The following is a 21,527-nucleotide window of genomic DNA, read 5'->3' on the forward strand; positions in this document are numbered from 1 at the left end:
TCCCTCTCACACTCCACCAAGAACAGACCAGTCATATTCTGTTCATTTCCAATGAATAAATACAAAATAACCGAGTCTGAATTTGGGATGATATTAACAGGATTCATTTCGAACTAAGCATGAACAGATTATTTTGACATAACAGGTGGAGAGATTCACTTCCTGAAAAAGCAGCTCAAGTGATATAAGGTGGCACCAAACCGAGTTTCGTCAATACTGAGGCAAGAATACAGCATACAGTTTTGAGTGAAGTAAATAAACTACCTTAACACCGGAACAAGATAGAGTTTATTAAATATGAATGAAGACGCAAGTATTTTAGGATATAATAGAAAAGTGATTTATAGTATATTGAAATGCAAACAGAGATGTGAATTTGTGTCTCTACATTCTTTCTAGCTCTATTAATCATTTCAGAAATGCCTTTGTTAAATTTCATGAATCATTCGTTGGTCCATTTACGAACCTTGTTAGGTCCTTGTTAAATTCTGAACCATCACCTTCCAGGTTCACAGTGGTTGCGAATTTCATGTTACAGCAAATTGTGAAGTTGTGCACTGTATGTCAATGTCTTAGTTAAAAATATAAGCAATCACAGCTCCAAACATTTACAAAATATCACTATCGATCTTCCTTGAATCCAAAAAAAATGTCCCCTTGATCAATGATTTCTAAAATTTACTCACATATCTGTTATAAAGGACGTTTTCAAATAACTTGAAGTACAAATGGTTCACATCAGTCGGAATACAGTAACATTTCATGTGTTACCCCACGCAAAATAAAATCAAGCAATATTCACGAGTCGCTCTAAGCAAGTCTATGATGGACTGTTTTATCAAACAAAATCATTCTCAATGTTGTGAGGGCTCGTCTATCTTCTGTGCAATGGTCTGAATTTTGTGTCTGACTGCAGATGACACTGGCTGATCTGGGTATAAGTACAGTTTGTGCCTTTCACATTGTTAATGCTGACTTTAGTTGAATAAAGTGATGTTGTCCCAGGCATCGTCTGGCACCATTAATTAGACCATTAATTTCCACATCACGAGCCAGACTATCAGGTGGAGTGTATTGATCTCATTGAAACGAATGCTTGGAATATTTCTGGTATGAAGAGCCTCTGAACGAGACAAAGTAGGAAAGATGAATTTAGAGTAGTAGAAAGTTTTCACGACAGAGAGAGATCACTTCGCCCATCGCACCTGTATCACGTGAAGACAGAGCCTTCCAGCCAACACCCAATTTATAGCATGTTGTACATAACCCTGCAGGTGATAGCACTGTAAACATTCGGGAACATTGTGTAGGGTCTAATCCATTATCAACATAGATATGATCTCCAATGCTGTAAATCCTGGCTTATGGGGAAAAAGTAGAGGCAGATATTCAAACAGTTGGTACAGCCCTGAGGAGCTAATAGGCCCATTTCTAAACGTTGTTTCTCAGGACATTTTGACAATTCTTGACTTAATATCATTGTAAACTGACATGAAAAAAATGCAGAAATGTTCCCCAGAAATGCTGACAGCAACATACCTTTACTCAGCCAAGATCAGCAACATGAATTAAGAAAGTTTAAAAAAAACCTTTCATTTAACTGATTATTGACAACACAGATTTCACAAAGTGCACAGTACAGAGGGGAATGGTGGAGGGTTAGGTGTGGGCGATGTTCATTGTTCCCTGATGTCTGGTTGCGTTTGTGAGCAACAGATGAACCTGCGAACCAGATTCAGGATGGTATTGTGTACACGGCATTCTCCCATAAATCAGCAATGACACAAACATTTATTTTTTATAGTGTTTGAAGCCAAAGAAAATTGAAAAAATATGGTGGGACAAGTTTCTTTCATTTCATTGAACTGGTATCAAGGGACACTGTCTGTGGACCTGGGGTGGCAGGAGGATCTTAAACAGCAGAATGTGAGGGAACAGAACCACCGTTGGAAATCCAGATAGACTGGAACCTTTATCACTGGAGGGTGAGAGTTCGGGGGGGCGACCTCATATAAGTTTATCAAGCCATGAGTGGAAAGGTGAATGGCTCTAATTGACATGATTCATACTGGAAATGTACGAAGCTTTCGTTTCAAAAATATCACATATCAATAAACTCCACCTGATAATCTGGCTAGTGATGTGGAAATTAATCGTCTAATTAATGCTGCCAGACGATGCCTGGGACAACACCTCTTTATTCAACTAAAGTCAGCAATATACATCAACAATGTGAAAGGCACAAACTGTACTTTTACCCAGATCAGCCAGTTTCATCTGCAGTCAGACACAACTTAAAATTCAGACCATTGCACAGAAGATAGACGAGCGGTCACAACAGTGGAAATGACTTTGTTTGATAAAAGAATCCATCGTAGACTTCCTCAGAGCAAATCATGTTAACAAACTAGTTCTTTTTTTGTGTGTGTGGGGTAGTGCACGAAATGTTACTTTAATCCGATTGATGTGAACCATTTGCATTTAAGAAGTTATTTGAAAACGTCTATCACAGTAGATACACGAGTAAATTTTACAAATCATTGATCAAAGGGGACAATCTATTTTTGGACACGAGGAAGATCCATAGTGATATTTTGGAAATGTTTGGAGCTGGGATTGTTTTCAATTTTTGACTAAGACATTGGCGAATTTTCCCTATGGTGGGGGATTTCAACAATAGGGAACATGTTTTTACAATGAGAGGAGAAAAATTAAAAAAAAATATCAGAGACAACCTTTTACACAGAGAATGGTTTTTGTGTGGGATGATCTTACAACCTTTAGAAGACATTAGGATAAGTAAATGAATATCAAATGTTTGGAAGGATATGGGCCAAGTACACACAGGTGGGATTAGTTTAGTTTGGGATTATAGACTGGTTGGACCGAAGAGTCTGTAACCATGCTGTATCACTACATGACTCTCTGACTATTTATCAATTTTTCTCAATATTAAACAGTGCTGTAGTGATCCTCGAATGAACTGTTGATGTTAAGGTTGTGTCTGAGACTCTGTGAATATTTCTTTCAATGAGAGGAGTGACTAGTTCTCCAAGTTACATAACTGAAAAATAAACTTTCCTCCAGCATTGTTGCTGAGTCGATTTGTTTCTGAGGAGGCGGTGGTTATGGTTTGCAGTTTGCTTTCCACCAACTGGTCAAAAGTGAAACAAAATATATTTGATTCACTGCAGAAGCTCCACCTGCTTCCAGTAAATGAAACTGGGAACTCAAGGACCTTTTCTGCAGTCAGCTTAATTGCTGCCAACTATTGTACCTGGCCTATTAAAGGGAAAATGAATCAACTGAAGTAAAATCCTACCAAACAAACTATATTTTCCCATTTACTCACAATGGATACATTTCACTTGGCATTTCTTCTTTAAAAAGGAAAGTCACTAAATACAGCATTCACTGTATGATTTCAGAAAACAGGACATTGAATGCAATGACGTTCTGGTCAGTTCAGCCTGTTTATTGAGTATCTTTAAAGCTCCTGAATATGAAGTTAATGGATCCAAAATCCCACATTGCAGTAACAATTGTTATCATCTCAAAGTAAATTAACAAAATTGAATTGGTTCAAACTCACATCACTTGTTACACCATTCTCTGATTCATGCATCCCATTAAAACTGAGTGGGCCCTTTATACATGGTTAACACTGGTGTCGTGTAACAGCGAATTTTTACTGATTTTTATGAGTTATCTGCCCCTGTCAGAGCTATCAGTGAGCAGAGACATGTACTGTTTATAACCTACATCCGTGGTAATGATTATTGTAATACTCTCTAATTTAACCAAACATTCCTGATGCACCCAGACTGTTAGATATGGACGTATGGACTGTCCTGTTCTAGTTCATTAGATGCTCTTTCAAAAGTTTACCTAGGTATTATGTATCCCTGCCAACTCATTTTTTGTTTCTCAAGCACACAGCTTTCCTTTACTATGCATTTTAGGGTCGGAGCAATTTGAAAAAAAAAGATGCAGGGAGAGACATTCTGCAATGTAAGGAGGTGCTTCTAATCTCCGAGTCCAAACTGTTTAGTGACACACACTCACATTCTGAACATAATCACTTTAGACATGCTCCATATTAGGTTGCCTAAACTGAATTTAGAAACGCAGATTAGAAATGGTATGTTATTTTGTAAAGTGAGAGAGACTTTGAGTGACAGCAAAAATAAAGTCACTAATTTTGTTGGTTAATAATATTATTGAAGTTCTTTTTAGCTTTATCTGCTTGTGGTGGAATGTAGAATTAAAGGGAGTTAACTTCTAATTGAATATTCGAAATATAATCACTTTGGACAAGCTCTGTGTTCAGTTGTCTAAATTGAATTTTGAAATGTTTAGTATGAATTACATGTTATTTTGTATTGGGACAGAGACTGGCAGTGTCCTGGGAAAACAAGCTCAATTGTTTTACTAGCTGGTAATATGTTTGAACTTTGATTTTAATTTTATCTGCTTGTGAATGAATGTAGAAATAAAGGGAGCTAACATCCGAATGAATTTGTTTTTTTAAAAACAAAATACTTGCAACTATCATGTGAAACAGACCTGAAGCTACTCAATTTTACTTCCACCATTTAAATAAAAACACTCCCAAAGAAGCAATTCAGCAAAATAAATATCCCAAGATGTGTATATGTCCATGTTTCAGCGTAACCTCGTAAATACATGATCCCATGTGTTCGGGCTGTACAAGCTGAGACCAGGATCCAGTCTGAGCATCCAGCAGGAAACCAACAGGCGGAAGCTGTAAGCCTGCCCTTTCCGATGGCCATATAAATCCTGGGCACTAGACCGTAATTCAACACTCCTGGGTCGGCTCTGTTTAGAAAGATCTTGACAGAACCGCTTCCCACAAGTTATCAGAATGATTGTGTCGACAATTTTTCTCAGTTTATTCCTTACTTTCTTATCATGTGAGTGTTTTTTGTTCAAGTCTGTCTTTGTCACTGTCTCAGTGTTAGTCTACCGCAGGAATGTAAAAGACTCAGCCATGATTTCATCAGCATTAATGCTCATGGTTTATTTGTTTTCTTTTTTAAAGGTGTCCAGTCGGAGATTGTTTTGACCCAGCCAGAGGCAGAGACTGGCCATCCCGGAGGCAGCCTGAAACTGACCTGTAAAACCAGCGGCTTCGATCTTAGCAGCAGCTACATGAGCTGGGCACGACAGGTTCCCGGACAGGGTCTGGAGTGGCTGGTTACCTACTATGATTCATCCAGCAGTTACTATGCACCAGCGATTAAGAATCGATTTACTGCGTCCAAAGACAATTCAAACAACATTTTCGCGTTGGACATGGGGAACCTGAAGATCGAAGACACCGCCATCTATTACTGTGCAAGAGACCACAGCCAGAGGAACCAGGGCTGGACCCATTCAAAAACAGCTCGAGGGAACATTTTGTCAATTCCATCATAAACTGACGGTCAGTACGAGTTTTAAAGGCTGCCTCTTACAAAACTATCAAAGAGGAAATGTACCATTTAAACTAGCAAACTGGTGACACAATGGGACAATGTTTTGGGCATGTCGTATGTACTGCTAACACTTCCATCAATTAAATGCTCGGACAAAATGTTAGTTTTAATATATCTGACAGCTCAGGAAATCACTGCTAATTGTTATGTCAACTATGGCATTAATTCTAAACATGATCAGTACTAAATGGCTCTTTCAAATGAAAATTGAGACCTCGAGTAAAGAACAGAGAATGAGTGTACTGGTCTACATCATTGTGATACTATAGTGGGATAGCTGGGGTGACACTGCAATTATGATCGATACAAAAACCTCGATTGTTTGAAACTAGTCAGTGATTACTTCTACAAACCGTCTTAACTTGCAGTGCAGTATTAATTCTGTGGGGTTTAATGCCAGTATCACTATTTAATTTGTAAAAGTGTTGGGTAATTATCGATACACCATTTGGGGATTTTGAGAATCAGCTCATGTGTTACTCTGTGAAGTATAAAACAGTATTAAAATTTATCAAGAATGATCAGAATTCACTAGCGCAATTATGTGATGAAGATTTATTGTGACTTTATTTTGCCTGTGGTTCTGAAAATTTAAAATGATGGTAAATTTTTGATTTGTTTTATGCAGAGCTAGTTATTGTGTGACCCAGTCCAGAGAATGTAACACTGTGACTATCTTGATTACTGGGGCCAAGGGACTATGGTGACAGTGACTTCAGGTAAGAACTATGAACTTTCTTACTAACTTTTTAAAAACTTTGTATTCATGTGACTAATTTCTGAATTAAATGAAACTCAGATTCTGTGCTGAGTTTGGTTTGGTTCAGATTGATTTTTGTTCAGACTGATTATAGACTTCAGTTAAGGCTCAGCAAATAGCTAGAATGGTGATGATGGCGTCAGTTGCTCCGTGTATCTCTTTTTTTTTGATCAGATGGGCATTCTGTGTGGCTGGGTTACTTGAAACACTAATATCTCTTAAACAGTCAGCTATAAATAATGTTTAATGTCAGTGACACCCTGACTATGAGTTTTATTGTCAACAACAAACGCTAAGAATTCAAAGATGTTTGAGATATTACCAAACATGATTAAAATATGCTCAAATATCATTATTCATTTCTTGAATATATGTTCTTACCATGATTATATTTTCTCATTTATTTTGTTGATGACAAGCAGGTTAGAAACTGTCATAAAATTTTATTGCGGTGCTATATTGCAATTTGTTGATTAGATTCTGAGTTGTTTTACTTGATTCTGTTGAATTGAGTTGATTGGATTTTGGTTTTGTTTTTACTGGGTTTTGTTGAAGTGTGTTGATTGGTATTTGAAATTGTTTTATTTGATTCTGTTGAAGTGAATTGGTTGGATTCTGATTATGTTTCATTCAAATCTGTTGTTTTGAGTTGTTTGGATTCTGATTTTACTTTCCTTGATTCTGTTGAATTGAGTTGATTGAATTCTTATTCAATTTGTGGAATTGATCAGTGTTTTCATGCTTTCTGTAATTGGTGTTTTCTTTCTGGTGAGGAGATTGTCTCTCTGGATTACTGTTCATTACCAATATTTGTGAAATTCTATTGTTTTTCATGAATCATTTCTGCATTTGTTCAACTTATATGACACATTTTTCTCTGCTTGATTGAAAACATTACATCCATTTGTAACGGTCTGAAAACCAACTTAAGGCAGAAACCCAGAAGTGTGAGAAATGAAAAGAATAAGTTTTTAATGCATTGAATTTTTAAAAAAAGAACTCAGTTCTAATTGTAAACTAACTGAATTTTGTTTTGAGTAGCCTCATTCAAAATAAAATTTGGGACTAAAATCTGAAACTGCAGAATTGAACAGATTATGTAATTGAAACTAACTTAAAATTATAATGCGATAATATTTGTCCATTCAGTAATTTTGTTTTGACCATGAAGTGATTAATCAATATATGCCTTCAACCGCTCTACTGTGTGCTGCACAGGATTGTCATGATCAAGAAGGGTGTGCAGGTTGGAAATAAATTGAATTGTTGCCAGAAACGTTACAGCTTTAAGTGTTAAGTCCCCTCACAAACAAGGTTTCGATAAGACCATAAGACATAGGAGTGGAAGTAAGGCCATTCGGCCCATCGAGTCCACTCCGCCATTCAATCATGGCTGATGCGCATTTCAGCTCCACTTGCCAGCGTTCTCCCCGTAGCCCTTAATTCCTCTAGACAACAAGAACCTATCAATCTCGGCCTTGAAGACATTTAGCGCCCCGGCTTCCACTGCACTCCGTGGCAATGAATTCCACAGGCCCACCACTCTCTGGCTGAAGAAATGTCTCCGCATTTCCGTTCTGAAATGACCCCCTCTAATTCTAAGGCTGTGTCCACGGGTCCTAGTCTCCTCGCCTAACAGAAACAATTTTCTAGCATCCACCTTTTCAAAGCCATGTATTATTTTGTACGTCTCTATTAGATCTCCCCTTAATCTTCTAAACTCCAACGAATACAATCCCAGTATCCTCAGCCGTTCCTCATTTGCTAGACCTGTCATTCCAGGGATCATCCGTGTGAATCTCCGCTGGACACGTTCCAGTGCCAGTATGTCCTTCCTGAGGTGTGGGGACCAAAACTGGACACAGTACTCCAAATGGGGCCTAACCAGAGCTTTATAAAGTCTTAGTAGTACATCTCTGCTTTTATATTCCAACCCTCTTGCGATAAGAGACAACATTGCATTCGCTTTCTTAATCACAGACTCAACCTGCATGTTTACCTTTAGAGAATCCTCGACTAGCACTCCCAGATCCCTTTGTGCTTTGGCTTTATTAAGTTTCTCACCATTTAGAAAGTAGTCCATGCTTTTATTCTTTTTGCCAAAGTGCAAGACCTCGCACTTGCTCACGTTAAATTCCATCGGCCATTTCCTGGACCACTCTCCCAACCTGTCTAGATCCTTCTGTAGCCTCCCCACTTCCTCAGTACTACCTGCCTGTCCACCTAACTTCGTATCATCGGCAAACTTCGCTAGAATGCCCCCGGTTCCCTCATCCAAATCATTAATATATAATGCGAACAGCTGTGGCCCCAGCACCGAACCCTGCGGGACACCGGTCGTCACCGGCTGCCATTCTGAAAAAGAACCTTTTATCCCAACTCTCTGCCTTCTGTTAGACAGCCAATCCTCAATCCATCCCAGCAGCTCACCTCGAACACCATGGGCCCTCACCTTGCTCAGCAGCCTCCCGTGTGGCACCTTATCAAAGGCCTTTTGAAAGTCCAGATAGACCACATCCACTGGGTTTCCCTAGTCTAACCTACTTGTTACCTCTTCAAAAAATTCCAACAGGTTTGTCAGGCATGACCTCCCTTTACTAAATCCATGTTGACTTGTTCTAATCAGACTCTGCTCTTCCAAGAATTTAGAAACCTTATCCTTAATGATGGATTCTAGAATTTTATCAACAACCGAGGTTAAGCTGATTGGCCTATAATTTTCCATCTTTTGCCTGGATCCTTTCTTGAACAACGGGGTTACTGTAGCCATCTTCCAATCATCCGGGACCTTTCCTGACTCCAGTGACTCTTGAAAGATCTCAACCAATCCCTCTGTTATTTCCTCAGCAACCTCTCTCAGAACTTGTTATGACTTGTTATTTCTATTCAATTTAATCATTAGTTTGCTTGATTCTGAGCAGCTTTGTTAGGCTTCAATTTTTTTTTTTGTTTGAGGTTACATCATGTTCTTGGTTCTGTTGAAAATGTTTGCAGAGCCAGTTCTGCTGCAAACACACCATGTTGTGATCTGATGATCGTTCATGTGTTGAGGAAGGACTGTGCTTGGGTAACATTAAATGTGTTATATTTGGGAAACTGTTTCTGGTTTCTACATTGTTTTGCAATGTTAACACGGTTGGTGACAGTGAACCGCTCCAGGTTCCTCATTCAATGCAATCAGCATGCGAGTTGAAATTTCATAAAGCCTATTATTAAGTGAAAGGCAAATCGCAAAGGTTTTAGAAATCAATGGAAAACAGATACCTTCGGGCGCCATTTTTACTTAAAAGTAATAATTAAGGATTAATCTAATCCATGCTTTCCAATCCAAATTCAGAACTCCACTATCTAGTTCAATCACAAGGTCTGTCTTTAAACAGTTTACAAGTCATACAGAAATATAAATAGCATTTCAAAAGTCTAATGTTCTAATAGTTCTTGCTCTTGAGCAAAAATGCCATAACTGTGTTATAATTGATCAAGAAACACCTTTCAATTCCGCTGTACACTACATACATATTTTTCTGACTGGAAAAGATCATTGACAAAGACCATTTGGAAATTCTGCACATTTCTATGAAGAACACATCAGTTTCACTGCTTTGATCAGTTTCATACGTAACTTGAGTTAATTCATTGTTATGTCCCTGATTAAACTGGATTTGCAGGATAAAAATAAAACATTAACTGAATTATTTAATCTGCACAGTGCTTTATGTGTTCCCAATCTGTGCATTTTAATTAAATAGTTACATTTTACAAAAAAAATCAACTGACGAGTCATTCTTTCGGAAACAACTGCTATAGTGAATTATGTGACCAAGGACAAATTTTGAATTAATTAAAATAATCCACTCATGAACTCGCAGGGCAGCATGGTGGCTCAGTGGTTGGCACTGCTGCTTCACAGCGCCAGGATCCCAAATTCGATTCCATCCTCTGGTGACTGCCTGTGTAGAGTTTGCACATTCTCCCTGTGTCTGCGTGGGTTTCCTTCGGTCGCTCTGGTTTCCTACCACAATCCAAAAGATGCGCAGGTCAGGTGATTTGTGCAATTTAGCACAGCCATAGTGTTCAGGGATGTCTAGGTTAGAGTGCATTAGTCAGGGGTAAATATAAATTATGGGGAATGGGTCTGGTTGGGCTACTTACTGTTCAGAGGGTCAGTGTGGAATTGTTGGGCGAAATGGCCTGTTTCCATACTGTAGGAACTCTACTCTTAAATCCATGGGAATACTTGCTGCAAACACAGAGAATTCATTTTACATCGATGTGTTCAGACATATGCAGAGTTCACAAATTTGCAGAAGACATGAACTAGAGGATAACGGAGCACATTGTTTATTCAGACACTGAAAATAGTGTAATATTTATTTTAATTAATATACTTGACCGATTTATTGCAATGTAGCGATCCGAAGGAATCTGCTCACATTTGTTAAGTGTGACAATCGTTTAGATTAGATTTCCTGCAGTATGTATCGGGCCATTTGGCCCAAGAAGTCCACACCAACCGTCTGAAGAGTAACCCACCCAGACCCATTCCCCTGCCCTATATTTACCCCTGACTAATGCACCTAACACTATGGATAATGTAGCATGACCAGTTCACCTGACATGCACATCTTTGGATTGTGGGAGGAAACCCACACAGACACAGGGGAGATTGTATAAACTCCACATCGGCAGTCACCCAAGGCTGGAACCGAGCCTGGGTACCTGAATCTGTGAGGCAGCAGTGCCCACATTTACTTAGACATCTGTTAAAGCGGGCAACTCCAGACAGAAGCATGTTTTCAATTCATACCTTTTTAAACATTTTCGTTCATTAAAAGCAGTAAACAAGAAAATGACGTTGCCCTGATTCCTTCAACAGAAATGCTTTCCACACTGAAATGCAGTATTGACTTTATGCAGTGCATGCAAAATCTCCACAGTTCAAGGAACGTTTTAAGAATATATAAAAATATTTTGGAGAATAATCCATTGCCTCTGGATCTGTGCTTTAATTGGCGATATTTCCCACCTCAATCATTTTATTAAATACATTGACTTATTAAGTTTATTAACTCAGTGGTTATTTATGTTCATTGTGAACACATTCTCGTTCACATTAATCCACTGGTTAGTTCCTCTGATGAATGTTCAAGTACAGTGAATATATTTGACGTGAGGAGTTGAGCAATGTATCCTCTAGGATTAAGTCTGTTGTACAGTTTGTTTCAGTGCTATCTCTGACTAACTTGTCAACGGTCCTGACTATTTGTAAATTGTCCAATTCGGATCCCTGAATCTCAGACAGTACAATTTCATCTCACGCTTCAAAACCATTTTTATCAGCCAGAAATACAATATTCGATTAGGTGCCTCAGAATTGAGAGCCCTGACTAAGTTGTTCCAATCAGAACGAACGTTTCAGGAACAAAAGGCAGATAGCAAGAGTTTTGAAATTGGTTGTTGGCAACAAGAAATATCTGATTGAGCGAGGCAGATGGAAATATGCTATATACTTTCTTTGTGCCTCAGTTATGCAGGACATGTTTCGTGGCACAATGTAGAATCAGAATGTTTTTGCATCTTATTATTTGAAAACCTGTTATCGGCTTTTAATGTCACTGGCAACGATCATATTACACTTCAAAACATATTAATCTTTTTCAGACTAAGTAGACCATCTGGTGCAGTAACATTCACGGTGGGAAGGGGAAGGGAGTTCGAGGGTGAAATCTAGTGACAGTGAATTGATGGCAATACAATTCCTAGTTTTACACCTCTGTAGTTCCCGTAGAGTTCGAACAATTTGGAGCTGCTATCAAAGTATTCTTGGATAAATGTTGAAATGTTACTTTCATTGTACAAACATTTTGGAACAATTCCTGGTTGTTGGAAGGTGTTAATAACTAACATGGTTTATGTACTGTCAAAACAGGTGGGCTGTGTTCTCCGTGGTAGTGTCGAGCTCATTGTGTTCAGGTCTATTGTGATGTTGTAGTAGTGTTCCTGATTCTGTGCCAGGTGGCCTGTGTTCACTGACAACCTGTTAGAGAGGTATGTAGCACCATCTCTTATCAGGTTACTTCAGTGCAAGAAAGCAGATTGAGATGTTTGGGTGTTTGTTGGAATTCCACTCACAGAGGCCAGTGAAATCTATTCAATCGCTGTCCCGACTTGTGTCTCTTAGATATTAAACAGAATTTTGGCAGTTAGCAGCTTTTTCCAGATCAATATTTGTTCACAAGCGTTTGGGCATCGCTAGATGGTGTTAATGGAGTAAGTGCTCACTTTATATTAAACCAGTGCTGTAGCTGAATTTGATTGTTCAGTCAGGTGGGAGTTCCGCTGAATCCAACACTTGCAGCAGATGGAGATAGTTTTTCAGTTGCTCTTCAATCGCTATCTCCGACCATCCAGTACCTCTGCTAAGAATCCTTTCTCCAACAGGAGTCAAGCCAACGTAATCGCTGTTTATCTCAACAGGTGTGAGCTGTTGTGCCAAAAACATGAAAACAATTTGGTGAAGAGGGGGTCTCTGGATGCGAAAGGTTAACCTTGCCTTCTCTCCACAGGAGCCGCTAGACCTGCTGAGTTTCTTCAGAAATTTCTGTCTTTTATTTTGGTTTTCTAGCATTTAAAGTTTGTTGTTTCATTGAAAAAAGTTCTGTTCGATTAAACACGTTCTTCAGAGAAAAGATGCATTTGAACAAATTGCGAATGTTCAGAGATATTAAATATCAGAGAATCATTGAATTTGAGCACCCTGATCTCGAGCTGTAGTTTCACAAGAAACTATTATGAAGTAACAACCCACTCCAGAGTGCAGTGGCTGCTGTAATTGGGTGGAAGTTATTTTGATCACTCAAATAGAGAATGTCAATGATCTCGTTCCAAATAATCAACAGAATTTTTTTTAAAGCATGTGTGAAACAATTAATTTGTTGAAATATTTTAATAAAAAGTGTTCACCGCCAGTGCTAGCTTAATGAATGACACAATGATAGGAAGGTAGGAGCAAGAGGAGGGCACTCAGACCCTCAAGCTGTTCCACCACTTACTTAGATCATGTAGCATCTGTGAGCTAAATCAGCAAGTCTCCCTTTGGCTAAAACTCTTTAACACCTTTGATTAACAAGCAAAAGCTATCTTAGATTTACTGATTCAGTAAACAAAGGGAGACACCATTTCTGAAAGACATTCCTGTGAGTACTGTGAAGCAATGAGGCTGGAATTAATTGCTCATGAAAGTACACTTTAAATCTCTGACTATTTCCAATTGAAACATCCCAATCATCATATTTCATTAATTTAACACTATACTTCCCTGGAATAAAGAAATATAATGTGTGATTGCCTTGCTAAAAATGAGGGATGCTTGATTCCTATTATATGATTAAGAAATAGCTCTGTTCCTTCAGTGAAAACACAGTCAAATCACACAAAAGGAAACCATGTCATCTTGTGTAGACACACAAGTGCCTCAAATAATTTACAATTCTTCCAGTGGTTGTTTGAATCTCTAGACTGGTGTGGAAGTGTCAGACTTTTTATATTGCCTTGAGAAACCAGTTGTCATCAGTCTATTTGAATTGCTGAAGTTGGTGTGGTATTAGCACATTCAGAGCGCTGGTAGGAAGTGAGTCCCATGTCTGTGATTGAGGAAGAGGAAACGGGCAGGGAAATAGTTGAGAGTCAAGTTGAAGTCTGATTTGGAGGGAAGCTTTCAGGAGAAGCATTTACATACATGTGCGCCCTTATCCTCAAGGATCACAGTTTTGGAACATGCTGCCGAAGGGACATGACAGCATGCAAAATGGAAGCTGAAGAAGGCACCTTGGCCCCTCTAGAAGGCTATTCCATTCATGGAATCATCATTAATCTTGCTGCTCACCAATCTTCCCAACACTCGATAACATTGAACCTGATTGTTTACTATTCAGCAAAAGAATGGTGAACCTTTGGAATTCTCCACCACAGAAATTGATTGAGGACAAAACTTTAAATGATTTCAATAAGGAGATAGATTCCTTCAATCCTTAAAAAAATGCTACAGATCTGTGGGAGAAAGGGAAACAGGCTACAATATTGGTTGAAAGCCATGAAAACATTGAATGAGACATGGTTTGTAGGTTTGTAAATTTGCATGTAATGCCAACATTGGTGGTATAATTGGCAGTGAAAGTTATCTAAACGTACAATGAGATCTTGATCAGCTGGGCCAATGGGCTGAGGAGAGGCAGATGGAGTTTAATTTAAATGAATACGACGTGTTGCTTTTTGAGAAGATAAATCAGGTCACAACTTACAGAGTTAATGGTAGGGCATTGGATAGTGATGTTTAAACACTGGACCTTGAGGTTCCAGACTCATAAAGTCTTACAGAGTTAATGGTAGGGCACTGGGTAGTGATCTTAAACACAGGGCCCTGAGGGTCCAGACTCATAGAGTCTTATAGAGTTAATGGTAGGGCACTGGATAGTGATGTTGAACACTGAGGAACCTGAGGGTTCAGACTCATAGATTCTTGAAAGCGTTGTCTCAAGTACCTAGTGTGTTGAAGGTGTTTTGCACATGTACCTTCATTGGTCAGAGCACTGAGTGCAAGAGTTAGGGCTTCATGTTGTAACTGTCCAAAACATTGGAATGAACTGCCAGGGGAAGTGATAAATGCAGAGATAGGTCCAACATTTAGAAGACATTTGAACAGCTACAGGAACAGGATAGGTCTGGATGGATATGGGCCAAAGGCAGGCAAGTGGAATTAGTTTAATTTGGGAACTCTGGTCAGCATGGATGAGCTGGACCAAAGGAACTGATTCTGTGCTGTACGACTTTATGACTCTCTGACTTTATGTTGGAGTAGAGCAAAGTTGGAAGGTGGTGAGCAAGTGAGGGGCTAGATTGGGCATGTGGGAGAGTTTGGGCTGGTAGGCTGTGAGGTGTTGGCTGGCTGCTGGGTAAGCTTGCATGCACTCTGTCTGGCAAGGTGGCATCAAGGTAAATGGTAATGGTCACAGGATAATTTGTTCGAATTGTGCTTGGTAGGTGAGGGGTAGTTTGAGCTGAAATGCAGGAGGTCTGTCTTTGCCAGACAGGTTTATGGAGAGGTGGGCAGGATGCCAGGCTGGTTAGTGTAGCGGTGAGCAGAGTGCCAGGATGTTTCAGGGTGGAAGGTCACTGTAATGAAGTGACAGGTGGACGTGTTGTCAAAATGCAAAGCTCGGAGTCTGGCAAAATGGTAGGTTGTAAAGCACAGATGCGAAAGGAGCGAGGATGCAATGTGCACAGGTTGACTTGGGTAAGATGAGAGGTCGGTGATCAAGGGCTGAGGTCATGTCTTGGGTAGTGGGCTTTTGTCAGAGGTTGTGAAAATGATAGTGCCAGGTCCAGTCAGGGCCAGATTCACCATGGGCCAGGTGCAGGGCGGCAGGAGTGTAAATGCGTGAAAGGAATTGAGATCATATGTTCATCTGGAATATAGAATATAGAACAATACAGTGCAATACAGGCCCTTCAGCCCTCAATGTTGTGCTGACCTGTGGAACCAATCTGAAGCCTATCTGTCCTACACTATTCCATTTTCATCCATATATTTATCCAATGACCTTTAAATGCCCTTAAAGTTGGCGAGTGTACTATTGTTGCAGGCAGTGCGCTCCATGCCCCTACTCCTCTCTGAGTAAAGAAACAACCTCTGACATCTGTCATCTATGTCCTCTCCTGCTGGCCATCACTATTCAAGGAAAAAGACTTTCACTGTCCACCTTCTGTTTATCTTTTATGTCTCAATTAAGTCACCTCTCAACCTTCTTCTCTCAAACAAAAACAGCCTCAAGACCCTCATCCTTTCCTCATTAAACGTTCCCTCCATACCAGACAACATCCTGGTAAACCTCCTCTGATCTCTTCCAAAGCTTCCACATTCTCTCTGTAATGTGGTGACCAGAACAGTACACAATACTCCCAAGTGCGGCCACACCAGAGTTTTGTACAGCTGCAGCCTAACCTCGTGGTTCTGAAACTCAGTCCCTCTTTTGATGAAAGCCAACAGAAAGAATGCCTTCTAAATAACTCTAATCAAACTAGCTGGCAACTTTTAGGGATCTACGTACATGGACACCGAGATCTCTCTGCTCAGATATACTACCAATATGGATTGCCTTGGATGTGTTTTGTGTGATAGGGGTTGTGTGTTCCGGGCATGAATGGGTAGGGTTTGTCAATGTGAGTGGAAATTTAGGTCTAGACAGAGTAAGTGCAGTGGTTAGTCTGAAAGATGAGGTTTGGTGGTGAACTGCGTGTCAATTTGATAGTTATTAAAGTTAAAGATTACCAGTTCATTTCTCAAATCATATTTACGTAAATACTCAGCTGTAACACTCCAAAGTCTCTGAACCTTAATGGTCCTCCATTTTTCAGAGGCCTCCAGAATTCAGATAATTGTAAATTAGATGTTTCAACTTCCAGACAATTGGCATGAGTTCAGCCGTGACAGCCCTCCTCCCAGTCCCAGTGCTCAGCTCCTGCCTGTGCTGCTGCTGCAGTGACCTTCCTCCCAGAGAGAACATTCTGCCTTGCATTGATAAGTGAGAAAGGCTCACTGGACCTGATTTCCAAGTATGGGGACAGCTAACACGAGGGGACACAACTTTAAAGTGAGGGGAGATATGTATAAGACAGATGTCAGAGGTAGTTTCTTTACTCATTGAGTAGTAAGGGAATGGAATGCTTTGCCTGCAACGGTAGTAGATTCGCCAAGATTAAGTCATCATTAGACAGGCTTGGATGCTGCCTGAACTGCTGTGCTCTTCCAGCACCACTAATCCAGAATCGGATTTCCAGCATCTGTAGTCATTGTTTTTACCTAGGCATACAGACGTACATGGAATAGTGTAGGTGGGATGGGCTTCAGATTAGTATGACAGGGTGGCGCAACATCGAGGGCTGAAGGGCCTGTATTGCACTGTAATGTTCTATGATTCACTCCGATTTCTCTCCGGGGGTACTGCCAGCGGTTGGGTATTTCCAGCACCATGGTACCTAGTGGGGCAGCACGCTGGTTCCGTGGTTAGCGCTGCTGCCTCACAGTGCTAGGGACTCGGGTTCCATTCCAGCCTCGGGTGACTGTCTGTGTGGAGTTGGCACTTTCTCCCCATGTCTGTGTGCGTTTCCTCCCACAGTCCAAAGATGTGCAAGCTGGGGGAATTGCAAATGTTGTGTTCAGTGATTGGGAGGTTAGGTGCATTAGTCAGGGTTAACTGTAGCATAATAGGGTAGGGGAATAGGTCTGGATGGGTAACTTTTCAAAGGGTGCGTGTGGACTTGTTGGGCCAAATGGCCTGTTTGCACACACTGTAGAATTTTGATGAATCTGCATTTCCTTGGTTTGTATTTTGTGAAACTTCTTTGCTCTTCACAGCAATCCAGTGAAAGTGTCAGTTGGTGAGATCTTCAAAGTTACTGGGGTGGGATCAGGATGTTCTTCTTCCTAAATTATATGGCAATGGTCAAGGTCGAGGGCATGTTTCTAAAGAAGGAACCAATGGTCATGATCAGCAACTGGTAGGAAACAAAAATAAACTCCAGTTACGCTGTAGACTCAGTGGGAGCAGACTGGCAAACGTTTACAGCTGAGGATACATTTGAGAAACTGATAAGGTCAAATGAACAGAAACTAAAATGCTCAATTGGTCATTCTATTGTAGAGACACCGTCTCCCCCCACGCTTTATGGCCTGGTCTCCTCCTGTCAGGAGCACGACACCGATTTTGCGACCTTTGGTTGTTTGGCGATGGACTATTCCCCTGATGTCACCAAGGTAACCTGGAAGAAAGGTGGGGAGTTAATCACGATTGGATTTAAGACTTACCCATCAGTGAGAAACAAGAAGGGAACCTACACCCTGAGCAGCCAGTTAACCCTGCCCGAGTCAGCGGCAGATTGCAAAATCTACTGTGAGGTTCAACACAGCGGGTCACACAAGATCAAAGAAATGCCATGTCCAGGTATGTGTTGTGGGAACTGAGATAAACAGAGCATCTGGGATTAATATGAAGAAGGCATTATTTATAACCGTTTTCACAGAATCACCTGATACAGCACAGGAAAAAGGCCCTTTGATCCATCCAGTTCACGCCTATCAATAACAGCCACCTAACTATTCCAGTCTCATGTGCCAGCACCTGATCCATTGCCTTGTGTGACTTGCCCTTGCAAGGATGCATCGCAATACTTCATACCTATTATGAGGGGCTCAGTCTCTACATGACTTATAGGTGCTGAGCTCCAGGCTAACACCACCCTCTGTTTGATTTTGTTTTCCCCTGAGATCCACTTGGAAGCTCCTGGCTTTACCTTCACCCTGTGCCCCTGAGGCATTGATCAATCCATCAAGGGGAAAGTTTTCATCCAGTTTACCCTGTCTATGCCTAAAATAATTCTAGACATCATGATAATCTTCTCCCTAATTCTCCTCTGCTCCAAGGAAAACCCCTGTCTATCTAAACTAGTTTCATAACTAAAACCCTCCAACCCAGGCAAGATCCTGGCAAATCTCATCAATACTGCCTTCAGTGTAATCACATTCCTTCGATAACATGCATACAACGCTTCAGTATGACCTAACCAGTGTTCTATTAAGTTCCAGTATCATCTCCCTACTCTTCATTGTCAATGTCTCGGCTCATAAAAGAAAATATCCTCTCACCTTCTTAGCCTCTTTATCCAGACAACACAGTACTATAGGGGATCGGTGGGTACATGCACCAAAGATCCTCAGGCCTTTCCAGGGTTCCACCATTCAAAACGTCATACCTCACAGATTCTTCTGCCGAATTACATCACCTTACATTTATGCAGAATAATTTCCATTTGCAACTTCTCTTCACATACAACCAACCCTTTTATATCCTCCTGCAATCTAAAGCCATTATGCTCATGACTTACCAACATGACAGTTTTCATTTCATCTGTGAATTCACTGGTTAATCCTCCTAAATTTGAGTCTTAATCATTAGTATGCAAGAGAAATAACAAGGAAATCAAACCAATTCCTACAGAGCACCAGGAGACATAGATTTCCAGTCACGCAGACACCCGATGACTATTATCCCCTGCTCCCACCACTCAGCCAGTTCTAGATCCAATCTGTCAAATTAACTCAGATCCCATTGGCTCTGATTATTTCTATCATCTGGACATCGAGTTATCTCTCTGAAAACTACTATCAAATTCTTACACATGACTTCCTCTCAATAAAACCGTGCTGAAAATTGTTGATTTATCTTCCAAATGAAGACTAATTTCACTTCTCAATAGTTTCCCTACCACTGAGATGAGCTTGACAGATCTGTGTTTTCATTATTTATACCTTCCTTCGTCCTGCATGACAGTGCAACATTGGCTGATCTACACTCACTTGGCATAACTGCTGTGGCCAGACAGGAATTCTAAATTATTGTCAGCGACCCAACTATTTCATCCTTTGCATCGCTCAACAGCTCGGTACACGTTTCATCTGCCCTGGAAATATAACCACTTTTCATTCAGCAAGACAACACAGAACATCACATCATGTATCCTAATTTCTGAAAACTACATCACAACACCCCACCCATGTTTTCTGTCCCCACATTGTCTCTCTTACCAGTGAACACTGACACAACACGTTCGTTTTGACCACAACCTAATCCTCCGGCTCCACTCCAATAATACACTTAATGAGCATTACTGTTTCCCGAATAATTCTTTTATTATGAATGAGCGTGTAACTTTTAAAAATATTTTCCTTTATTTTGACTGCTATTATTTTCTAATGGTCCCTTTTGCTCTTCTAATTCCTCTGTCTTTCAAACTCCCCCTTGCACGTTCTGTACTCCATACTAATTCCTATTGTTTTGAGATTTCAGTATAGACCGGAAGCCTCCCTTGTTTCTCTTTATCTCCCCCTTCATGCCCTTTGGTGTCCAGAGCCCACTGCATTCTTGATCCCACTCAGTGGCTTCCTGGGAAATGTCCTCCCTGTGATTTTCTTATCTCTCTCTTAAATGTGTCACACTGCTCTGACTCAGATTTACCAATAAGTGTCAGCTTCCAGTCCACTCTGGTCAAGTCATTACCTGATCTTACTAAAATTGTCCTTCCCTTTTTCAGAACTTTGGGCCAATTTCTATTCCTTTGCAGTACAATCTGAAATCCAACTGATTTACGATCACTGTCTGCAAAGTGCTCCACCATTGAGGTTTTACCCACTGGGTCGACTTCATTCCCTAAAGTTAAGTCCAGATTCACCCTTCTCTTGCAAGGTCTGGAATAAACTTCTTAGTATTAAACACATACTTTGTTAAAATATTCTCCTGGGGGCATTTTCAGAATTCTGCTCCCTCTAAATTTTTGACAAAATGAATATCCAAGCCTATGCTGAGGAAGTTAAAAACCTCTTTTCTCATTCCCCTATTTAATTTACATTTCTCTGAAATTTGCCCATGTATGTTCACTTGCTCTTTTGGACCTGTAGTAAGGTCTATCGTGCTCTCCCAGTAGTTATGTTTGCTGTATTTTGGTTTTGAAGTACTGTCCATTTGCCTTTGTTCGAGGAGGTATCCATGGTTTCATTTCTCTTTAAAGCCTAAAATACTCTTGTCAGAATTGCGACAGAAGCAACATTCTACACTGCACCACCCCCCATCCTTTTCCATCTTTCCCTGTCTCACCTGAAGGCACTAAATCCTGGAATATTGAATAGCCCACTCCTGCCCCGCTCTCAATATGTCTCTGTGATAGCAAGCGCATCATTTCCTCATTTATGCCGGTAATTCATCTGCCTTGTTCATCAGACTATGTCATTAAAACGAATACCATCCAACGTTGCTATCTCCCTTTTGATGTTACCGGCCGATAGTTTCTATGGCTCCTTGACTCCCTTGCTGTGTCCTATAATTTTAGCCTTTCACCTTGTCCTGCTGATCTTTCTGTGTGGATCCCAGCTTCTCCACCACTCTGCACAATTATGATTCTTGTATGCATTAACCACAAGAAACCTTGATATATGATAACTGATTGTATTTGTTCTGAAATTCGTCAGATAATTTATGCAATGTGTTTCCTGATGATCTAGGTATTCTCCCACCAACTCTTCTCATAACTGTGAGCTCCAGTGAAGAAATCGCAACCAGCAAGTTTGCAACCGTCGTCTGTTCAATCATCGATTTCCATCCCAAGTCAATCTCCGTGAGTTGGTTGAAAAATGGCCGACCCTTGGATTCTGGCTTCTTCAC

At 40.3% G+C, this 21,527-nt stretch overlaps 1 gene segment (V, D, J or C); it reads left to right on the forward strand.

The window, feature by feature from the left end:
* The first annotated feature begins 4,783 nt into the window (after positions 1–4,783).
* Positions 4,784–6,217, forward strand: LOC140468749 (Ig heavy chain V region-like). The segment is given in 3 exon segments: positions 4,784–4,934; positions 5,063–5,446; positions 6,127–6,217. Coding segments are annotated over 2 exon segments (426 nt in total).
* Positions 6,218–21,527: the final 15,310 nt, after the last annotated feature.

This window comes from Chiloscyllium punctatum, chromosome 48 (genome assembly GCF_047496795.1).
Source record: "Chiloscyllium punctatum isolate Juve2018m chromosome 48, sChiPun1.3, whole genome shotgun sequence".
Taxonomy (NCBI): Eukaryota; Metazoa; Chordata; class Chondrichthyes; order Orectolobiformes; family Hemiscylliidae; genus Chiloscyllium; species Chiloscyllium punctatum.